General features: G+C 34.0%; 1 protein-coding gene across 1 annotated transcript; it reads right to left on the reverse strand.

Moving 5' to 3' along the window:
• Positions 1-494: 494 nt before the first annotated feature.
• LOC128161420 (dnaJ homolog subfamily C member 2-like) lies at positions 495-10675 on the reverse strand. The gene is made up of 18 exons (XM_052824702.1): positions 10537-10675; positions 10153-10340; positions 8576-8651; positions 8007-8105; positions 7519-7663; positions 7036-7116; positions 6570-6635; positions 6360-6451; positions 4938-5059; positions 4350-4418; positions 4117-4197; positions 3801-3889; positions 3329-3398; positions 2792-2961; positions 2383-2480; positions 2023-2139; positions 1319-1497; positions 495-575 (listed from the first exon to the last, which is right to left on the reverse strand). Exons 1-18 carry the CDS (start codon positions 10592-10594, stop codon positions 513-515), a joined length of 1863 nt encoding a protein of 620 aa, XP_052680662.1. The 5' UTR covers positions 10595-10675; the 3' UTR covers positions 495-512.
• Between the last annotated feature and the right edge of the window lie 703 nt (positions 10676-11378).

Genomic DNA, 11378 nt, shown 5'->3' on the forward strand with positions numbered 1-11378 from the left:
ACTTTCTGAATCTCCTACCGAGTGGATTCAGAACGTCTAATTTTAATTTGATTGCGTAAACAGGTCTTTAGTGTTCATAATATTACAAATACATATAAAGATATCTTCTTTCTGTTTGATGAAACAGTTTATTTGGCAATTAGATATACAAGTTTAACATTTAGTATAGTAAACAAATTCTGACAAAATGTTATTAAATTTTCATATTTGCGTCTGATATCACACATCAAATTTCTTCGCTATTCAGCAAAGAAAAGTGAACTTGTACAAGTAAATAAATCTGTCCCAAATTCAAATATCCAAAAGCCCTTTTCCTGAACTGAATCAACTGCGACTTCGGTGATATGGAAATCCATTTCTTTTCTTTTAACATGGAGGAGGATAAACTTTGCTGTCATGGGATCATATTTAAAAATACAGTGTTTTGTGTCTCGTACACTTTAACCAATCTTGAATCTTCATTTTCATTACTTTTACATTATGTAACATTGCCGTCTTTCCTACACCTTCTGTTATTTTTTCTTGGCTGTTGCATCTTGTGCCGCTTTCTTAGCTTTAACCATTTCCACAAGCTCCTACAACAACACAAAATGGCTGATTAGTGATTATAAAAGGCATTTTATCACCTTTTGTATCACTAGCAATTTTTATGTTCTAAACTACTAACGTGTTATTAGGTTCCTACAAAACTTTCACAGGCGTTGTTTGCAACTAGTTGTGCTGAGATAGATACTAAGGTCCAAATAAGGCTCAATTTGCAAAAAACATTCCATGTTCACTAACAGGGTTGGGGGTCAATTACTTTAAAATGTAATTAAATACATTGATAAATTTGTCAATTACTTACAATTAGAATAGCATCTTTTTTAAAAAAAATGCAATTTATTAGTCTCAACTACTTTGAGAGATATATTAAATACATTTCAATTACTTTATTCTATTTCTTAAAAAAGCATTGAGATACACAAGGTTTTATGTATTGTAAAATGTTTTCAAAGGTTATAAAATATTTAGAAACATTTTCATGTACATTAAATTCAACCAGTTTCCATTCTACATAACTGGATTTTCCCGCTAGGTGTAACCATATAATATTCAATCACATAAATGAAATGTACATAATATCTAATTTATAGACAAACTTTTGAAAATTGCCCCCCCCCCCAAAAAAGGCATCACCAAATATCTATTCTTACTTCATTATTCCTAACCTGTCATCTATAAATGATTCTATGTAATTGTGAAAAATAGCTTACTAGTCAAATTGAATTAGTATGAGGGGGAAAGGGTTAACATAGGGTATATCGATTGAGCTTACCTTGTAGCGTTTCATGCAGTCCTTTTTACTCCGGGTGCTGATGCACTCACTAATCCTGTCCCAGCGGTCAGCTGTGCTAGCAGGGTATGACTTGAGGGCCTGCTCCAGAAGTTTTTGTTCCTCGGGGGACCACGGGGCGGGGTTTGTCCCCTGTTCTCTCACCTGTTGCTCACCTACACCTGGAATGGACAATTTTATCACCTGATAAAACCTTCATAACTACATGCACAAAACCGTTTATATATCTACAAAATGACTCTTTCCTTCTATAGAGGTTTTGCAAATTATGGCTTGTAAAAGTGATTTTGGTTACATCTATAATGACATCAAGAAATTTTTGATACAGAAATTGCAAAAACTCATTTGACCAATAAACAAAAAGTACTTTTAAGTCAGATAAAACAAATAGACTTCAAATTGCAAAAAAGATCGATATCAACTGCTTATTAAATTCAATGCCAAGCATTTCTATGCATTCACACTCTAAGTAAAACATTCAATTCATTACCTTACAATGAAATAAACATTGAAATCATTGGAATATATTGCACTACACAAAGCCTAACTTAGCAGTGAGAGAAACTGCATAATGCATAGCAATAACTAGCGTCAGTACAAAGAATTTAGCATTGAAATGTACATTGTTCAATATAATGTGTTTCTTAGTAGTGGAAAGCATTGTACCCTTCAAACCACATACTTACTCTCGAACCTCTCACTGACCACTCCCTCCTTGGGATTGGCTTGGACATTTGCAGACTTCACATTTTTCTCAAAGTTCTCAAAAGCCTTCTTATCAGCATTTTGTTTCAAGAACACATCTAAAATGAACACCAATGCAAATGTGTGCAAGTTTTTACTTTTACATGCAATAAAATGTTACAGCAATGCAACATGAATTAGCTTTTCATCAAAGTGCATCACAACAGATGCCCTATGTATGTTTTGCTTATCACAAATCCCTGCATTTACATGTATTTCACTGAATAAATACTTTCAGTCTAGCCATTGAAATCTGAGATAAATGTATTAAAAATTCTAAAGTTTTATCTATTTTCTGTTACCATTTTTCTGCAGCTCCTTGGCTTTGTGGAGGACATCTTTTGCGTTTTTGTTACTGGTAGGAACATGCTGATGAATAAAATTGGCTATCACTTCCCATCTGGAAAAGCAAAACATTCAAGTTTTTTAAATACATGTATATCAAAAATGCTAAAAATATCATCTGCAAATAAATAAAGACAACCTGCATTGGTTGAAATGCAACTAAAAATTTTAAAAATAGTAAGTTCATCACCCCAGGCTTAGACAGAAAATATATTCTAGAGAAAGGAGGGAAATAGTTGCTGTCTTAATAAGCAATAAACTTACATTCATAATATTAAAGTTTTTATCTCCACATGATACAACATGCTTTAAATATGTTTAAACTTCCATCTCAGTATGAGTGCTCTAAGGCGATAATTATCTTACCTCTCTTTTGTCCCGGCAGGGAACAGGTTGACAGCTTTTATCATACACTGAATCTCTGCCTCGCTCCAGCTCTTCTTGGATCCCTGGGAGTTATCTCCCCCTGATTGCTTCTGTAAGGCCTCCAGGTGTCTCTGTTTCTCTTCCTCAATCTGTTTATTCAGTTCCTGTACCTGAAATAATCAATAATACAGTAAAACATGGTTATAGCGAACACGCATTTAATGAATTGACGCTTACAGCGAACTGATTTTCATTTCCTAGGACGTAATTTCATGTTGTAAACTTGATTAAGAAAATAGTAACTAAAGTAGAAAAATTCACATGCTAGAACTAGTTCATATCAAAGGAAGTCTACACAGTGAACAGATATAATTTTGCACCACTCAAAACTTTCTTTGCAGAGGTACAATTAAACAATATGTGACCCGTACCATCCCTAGTCAATTTGCATCAAATTGGCAAAAACTTCCAAAGTAAAACACAGCACGACAAATCCTGTAGAAAACTGTTTTGTTTATGTATGGTAATAATACCTACTGCTTCAGAAAATGCTTCTTTAGCCCTGCTTCCCTCATCTGCTGCCATGGCTTCATTCAGTGTTTGCAGTCTGGTAAGTGTCAAGAAACAAGCAATTAAAATAAGCTTACAACAGGATCATGCAGATCATGAAACATTGATAAAAGTGTTAATGAAAAGCAACGCAAAAATAAAATAAATGCACGTTGCCATGACGTAACATTAACCATTGAGAATGCAGGTTTTGTTCAATTAATCCAAACTCAATAGGATATATATTTATGATTGTCCAATTTACTCTAGCTACAACAACATTTTCTTTATTGCAATTCTTGATCAAATTTTTATATTCCTCTAGAATGAACATGTCAATAAACCTTCAGCAAAATTGAATTAAAATACAAGTGTCTTAAATTTTTCAATAACGCTTTGCACAGTTAGAAAAGTTTTAATGTAAACAAAATTTAACTTTAGAATTAAAATAAAGTTTTACTGAAGCAGTGAAAGCTGGTCTGCCAGTCTATCAACATCTGCCATGTTGGTAACCTTTTCATCCTCTGCATCAGTAAAATAGTTCTTGTCCTGAAAATAATTAATGAGTCAGTGAATTACTCAGTATGCTTACAGTAATCAAAATTGTCACTACACTGTATATCATCAATCAACATATCAAATTTCTTTTACATGCACAATCTATGCACTTTATATTGATTGAGTAGAGATTATGATTATAAACATTATATGCAAAAACCCTGTTTTTTCCAATGTGTCTACTGTCTAGTATTATATAATATTACTCAACCCCTTACCTTAGCAACAGTTCTGAGAGTTTTGCGTTCCTTCTTTAGTAACCTCTTCTGAGCTTCTTTTTCTTTCTTGACAATGGCAGCCTAATGAAAATAAATAAAAAATAAAAGTCACCAAGTCAACATAATAACAACAGATTTTAGTCTATATTTTAAACACTGTTTATACACAAAAACACAATGTCAATTCCCCTCGTTCAAAAAGAAGACTTTATAACTAAACCTTGGTTACAGACCTGAGCTTTAGCTTCCTCCTCTTCTTTTTCCTTCTTCTTTCTCTCTTCTTCTAAAGCTTCTTGTTTTATCTCAAAGAGGAATAGAAAGAAAGAGTGAAAATCTGATGTATAGACATAAACTTGTCAGAAGCTTGACATTTACATATGAACCAGGTATTCTCAACACAAATTTCACATTGCGGAAGTAATACAGTAAACACGCTTATAACAATGTGCCAGGGACGGCCGATTCTACTTCGTTATAAGGGTAATTCGTTATATCGATCACGCTTACAACATAAAATACAGTCACGAGGAATAAAAATCACTTCGCTGTAAGCGTCAATTCATTATAAGCGTGTTCACTTTAACTGTGTTTTACTGTATATTCAATCTGGTAACTAAAAACACTCTTACACCAAAACCCCATCACCAAAATCATTACACAACAATCCATCTCTCAATATTCTTCCTTTGCCCCACCCCCATACTCAATCCATGTTTCCTCTTCTGACCTCTCTATTATGCCCTGATCTTATGACCTCCTCTCTTGGCCTTGACCTTATGACCCCCCAACACCTCCTCCCTTGTGTCCTTTTGAAGACTCACCCTCTCTTCCTCCAGAGCTTTCTGTCGGGCTGCTTCTTTTTTGGCACGTTTCTGAGCTTCCTTCTTCTCTTTCTCCTCTTCTCTATAACGAATCACTCGTGGATCACAGGCATACGCATTGTCTGTCAACAAAAATTAGGAATAAATAATTGTTATGACACTTAATAATGAAATCTAGAATTATTCTTAGTTCTGTTCCAATTTATTTATTTTAAATGTGCATATAAAATGTGCAAACAACTGGGATGCATTAAAATCACAACTTTAGAAGATCCTTTTGAAAGTGCTTAACGAATCAAAAAATATGGTTATTGCTAAGCTAGCATATTGTTCAATATCATTGCGGCTATATAGAGCTTGGTAGTTACTCTGATCTTGCCCTGTATCTATACTACTATATTAAAATAATAGACTCGAATTTTTGGTCTTTAATACCGATAAATCGGAAGAATACAGTCTTTTGTTTTATATATTCTAAACGTCATTGATACTTGAAGATTACCAATTTGTTTTTATTTTTTCTCAGTTAAGCTTCGCTAATTAATGATCAACAAAAATTCCTTTAAAAAATCCCGGAAATCATCTGGATTTTTTGGATTTTACAATCTTGCGCTTGCGCAGTACATTCACGCTAACGGGATCTTTAGTTTATGTTTCCACAACATCATATTTGCATGAATAAACTCAGAAAAGATAATACAAATACGGGGAAATTTTCATTAAAAATTTGCTTTATATTTTGTTCATATAAATATATTAATGATTTCTTATGAGAAAAAGTATAAAATAACAAATATACATTTCAAGTAAGTACTTACTTTTGTCTTCGTGATGATAAGAAATATTTGATTACATGCAAAATAAATCACATTATATTTCTTAGGAGAGTGAAGATGGAATAAGTTTTATCGTAAAAACGAATAATGTCATATCGACCCAGTTTTACGATAGAATGGTTCCGTGTATTGTCTCTGCAGGAAAGAAAATACTGGTATAGTACGTTGGTGAAAAGTGTTGAATTCTTCCATTATATGGATTAAAATTTTTAAAGGGAAAGTATTTACAGTCTGTTATTTTCAAGGCAACTTCATTGATTTTCTCCAAAATCGTTCCGGAGCGATTCTGCAATTTTCTGCTACATTACGGGTGTATGGAAGGCATTCTAACTGTGGTGAGGGCCTTTCCCGAGACACGGTTAGATTTTTCAAACTAAGGAAAGTGTAGTAAAATTAATAGCATTATTGTGGGCTTATAGCGTTGTTATGTAAATGTCAATAATACAGTGTGTTGATGTATCTATTTCGTAAATGTCCGATATGCAATGTCAACCCGTGCACACACGGGTTAAAGCCTAGTAAACATTATACAATCATGTGCTCTTACAGAGAAATAAACAAATGTAATGAAGTTCTGAGCACTGACCGACTAGTTGTCTGATACGAGCTGTTTCTTCCTTTTTTAACCTCTGTCTAGCTGCTTTATTTTGTTTTTCTATCCATCTCCTTTCTTCACGACTTAATACAAGGAAATATTAAAGATGACAATATAATTCAAGTCTAGAAAATTCAAGATCAAATGGGGAATTACATATTATCATAAAATATACAAGAATTAAGATGCTGGTGTTCTTACTTTTCTCCTTTTTCTTTTTCCTCCTCATCCAAATAGGAATACTCTCTCCATGAATCAAAATCATACCTGTTTAACACAAGATTAGTCATTAATTTATTGCAAACTGTTTGTCATAACATAAACATGCACTTTTCTTACAAGTGTTTTTAAATATCTATGATTTGCCTAGATCTTGCATGGTCATCACTTTTCATACATTTTATAGTCTTAAAAATTTACAGCTTTCATGCTGAAAGCTGCAAGTTCCCTCTCACTTTTTCTGTCCCAAAAGTCTTTGGATCTAGAACAACTCTGAGAGGTTTCCCTTATCAATTTGTCAGAAGCTGTCTTATGTACATACATCTTCCCAGCCAGACAAATGCATTATTCAGATTTCTATTCTACTTCATGTATTCAGATTCCATGTACATGTATTTGGATCAAGGGTTCATTGTAAATGTAAAGTGCACCAGAGAGTGACTCTTACCAGAAAGTGTAGAATCTGTTGACATCTTCTATAGATGTGGAGTCTGTGCCTAAACTAGGGGCGGTTCTTCTGTTGGACCACCTTCATGAACATAACAAACATAGGCATAAAAACAATGCTATTATATACGTAGTATGTATGAATATTTATTCAGTAAATATATCAATAATACCATTATGTCCATGTATCATGCATGAAAAAACTTTATGGCACTAAGACTTTAGTCAATATCTTTCATCAACAGTTTTTTTATTCTCAAAATCTTTACAAAATATAACTTTAATAAATCTGTTCTTAAAATAGAGTGAGAACTCTCACTCATTGATCATAATAATCAGGATACAGGGTTGTAGGAATGTTTTTTATAAGGTAACTTGGCATAAATTACTTCTTAGAAGATAAAAAAAAAAAAATACTCCTGGAAACATTCTCACTGCTGAACTCAAGTGTGGGAAAAAAAATATTGAGAAGAAAATAAATCACCTTGAATTTCTCTCAAATACAGGCCCAAACACTTTGAAGAAATTTTTCTTTGACTCCTCATCAGCCGGTGGGACGTCATTATCAAACTGTGGGTCCACACTGTCGTATGATCGCCGCTTCAATTTGTTACCCAGAATTTCATAAGCTAAGAATAAAAAATATCAATAGTAGCTTGATGGCTAAGGTGTAGATTTTTTTCATACCTAGGGTCAGAAATGGCCTTACCTTACATAAATGGTACACAATTTATTTCTCAACTCTATATGCACATTATGGGCATATCATAACATCATTTCAAATGCCCAATACTGATGAAAAAATTTATATGCATAGTACCAGATAGAACAACAAATGACTATAGTTATTCCATTCCCTTACAATAGAATTCAATTAATATGAATAATAATAAAAACATTTGCAGGATCTGATTTACCCATGCTTTGCTATGGCATGTAAATAAATCGGTGTTAATGGGTCCCCATCATTACCTCTGGTTATACAGGTGAAATAGTCATCCTCTCCATCCCCCACCTTCAGACCCCTGGCTTTCCTTTTGTCTGGGTGATGTTTCAGTACCATACTTTTATCTGAAAGAAATCCAAATATAGATTGTATAATTTAAATACAAGACAAGCAAACATACTAACTGTGTGACAGATACTCTACTGTACCTGTCTCTCGCTATAACTTTAACACCAGTATTGTTGACGAGCAAATGTACATTTACCAGTTTGCATACTTTTGGATGAATTTTTTTTTCTCTATCCTAATTAACTTTTAACTTTAGATTTCTATTCAAACAATTTTCTTTTGTTACTTTTAATCTAAATCTAACCACACTGTCAAAGTCTAACATGATCTGCATGTGTTGTGCAAAATAAAATAAGGACTACAGTGTTCAAGGCAGCATGTTGCAATGTATTTAAGTTTCAATCAATTTACATTATTCAGCTTTTCATTCATAATGTTGTATGGATTGTATCATTGTAAACAATTTTTTTTACAATAATCTAAATTTTCAAGGGTCAGATCAGAGTCGCTAGTTATAAATACTTACAGGCCTTTTTTATTTGATTTTCTGTGGCTTTATATCTCAGTTTGCTTATTCCAAGAACCGCATAGTGGTCTTGTTGCTGAAAGGAGATGATACATTAGGCATGAACATTGAAATTAACCATGCTGGCTTGCGGACCAATTCTTGCCAAGAAGCATTTCTTGCAGTGCATTGTTATGTCATTTTTCGTAAATAATTTTAGGTGTTGATAAAATAATGTAACAATGCAGTGGCGAGAAATGGTCCTTGGCCAGAAATGGTCATTTGCCAGTAGGGGTCTATGAGAAATTGAACTTTAAAAACTCAAACATTCAGATATTTACCACTAAACTGGTACATACATGTATATATTTACATTCTACTGTGTTTTTACATTAAATTCCATGATGTTTAAATGCTTCTAAATGCAACAAGGAGTCAAAGGTCAAATTGATGAGTTTTATTATGACGTCACAAACGTTGAACGCTGTAAACTGCAACGTCACAAGCGAAAATCAAAATTCACGCTTGTGGCTGTTACTGTGGCTCTTCCATTAATATTAACTTACCCTTAGGATAAGATAGGAATTTTAAGGTATGAATCACATTTGCAGACAAGGCAAGAAGTTAAAAAATGTAAATATAAGCATTAAATCATGATTTTTTGAAGTATACACTCTCATAACTGCAGCGGTGTGTGCATACAAATTTTCATAACGCGCTAACGCGCGTTATTCAATTTGTATGCACACACCGCTGCAGTTATGAGAGTGTATACTTCAAAAAATCATGATTCAATGCTATAATGAACAAGAGATGTTTGTGAAACATTTATACCCCCCTCCCTTGGAAACATCCACAAAGAAAATGAACGTAAACTGCAAATAACTGGTATTTTTCTAAGTTTAAGGGCCATATCTCTGTCAAAAATTGCTCTATCATACCCAAAATCAAACTTGACCTAGATATTATCCTGATGAACCTGTATACCAAATTTCATTTCAATATGTTCATATTCTGCGAAGAAATGAGCAGAAACTGTTGGTGGACTGACTGACCGACAGGCAGACCGACAGACTGCAGCAAAGCAATATGCCCTCTCTTCTTCGAAGGGGGGCATAAAAATTTATCGTTACATTTTTGAGTTATGAGTAAAACCTTTAGAAGTTAAGCTAAATTTAAATGTCTAGAGCCTATTTGAAATCAATCCAGTGCCTTGCATTAAAATGTGTTTTGGCAGTCCTGCATCCCATTACTTAATGATTATTTTGATTAAAATAATTTGAACATCAAAATTTTTTTTCTTGAGATGGACTTGACCTTAAAAGAGTGTGATGGTCAGACTGATTCAATTGCCGGGGCCAGATTGCTCATTTGGTAGTGTACCTGACTAGCGATTCAGAGGACTCGGGTTCAAATTCAAAGGAGTGGGAGTGGGTCTTGCATGTGCTTGCCAAAATTCCCTACACCTGTACCACAAATTTGAGAGCACTCATGAGCACTAGTTGGCTTTGCTAAGCATGCCTCTAATCTGGTCTGTCATTACTTCTCCCATCCCATTACAAGAGAATATCTTCGTACATGACCAGCTCATAATTTACCTTCCATTCTTTGGGATCTAGGCCTTGTAACAGAGTTAAGTTGTCTTCCTCCTCTACTTCTTCATTGTCACTTTCCTCACTGCTGCTACTCTGCAGGGAATGATGGGAAAGGGAATGCTTGTGGCGTCTTCGTAATCGCAGCGCTTCGAACCAACGGCCAGCAGATTCAAAACTAACTTTCACTGGTGCTGTGTTTGAAAATAATTTTAGAGCAGTTAGATTTGATAACGTTTATCTTTAAATGAGATAACATCATGTTTTCTTTCGTCATACATCAATAGTTTTATTGGTGCAGTATCAAAACAAATCATCAATAAGAACAAATTAAAGTAAAATTTTACATCGACAACTGTAATCGAGGAATTTCGAACTCATTCAACACACCTGAGAGGGGCGCTGTAACAGATGTCACGGCATCGTCTGTGGCAGGTAAAAGAAACATGGTTCTCCTAGAAATCCTGGAAACGAGTGGCTCTCCGATATACTACATTCACTAATACAAAGCGGCATATATCGATACAACATGTGAGAAACTTTGCTACGGCACCGGAAATGAAAGTGGAGATAAGGGTAAAATGAGTTCTAAATATAATCCGACTGATGGACGAAAAAAGTTGATTTTCTTAAAGGTGTAATTGTTGAAGATATACATATTGAACATATAATTTCGATATGTTAAAGGAAGTATTGTTATTTCTCAATGATCCTGGTGGCGGCACCCTGTCATTTATAGCATAAAGAGACATAAATAACATGTTATTTAGTTTGAAGATAATCAAATTTATAATAAAAATTACTTCTGCAAAGTCAAAATTAATGCATCATCAGTGGCAAACTTTACGCCAAAACGCAAATAAATACACGGAATTTTGCAAAGCATATGTCTTTAAGTTTACACATGCTATAAGACTTTCTTATTGTTTGTACGTGCCTCTAAAACTCCACGGAATTATGAATCTGCATTTTTAGGTACCCATTTTTTTTTTTATTGTTAATTCATTTGAATCAAAATATGGACGAACTATACCGCATTGATTTCATGTTATCTGCGCTAAAAGAATAATCTACAATAAAATAGCATTCGAGGGGGGGGGGGGGGGGGGCAGAAGGGTCCCCCCCCCCCCACTTTTTTGCGCAGCAAAGATTTTTTCTATGCCCACCCCCCACTTTATGGGACCATGTAAAAAACTGAGTTGAAAATATATAAGGAAATGAACAGTGAAATT

This window comes from Crassostrea angulata, chromosome 8 (genome assembly GCF_025612915.1).
Source record: "Crassostrea angulata isolate pt1a10 chromosome 8, ASM2561291v2, whole genome shotgun sequence".
Classification (NCBI taxonomy): Eukaryota; Metazoa; Mollusca; class Bivalvia; order Ostreida; family Ostreidae; genus Magallana; species Magallana angulata.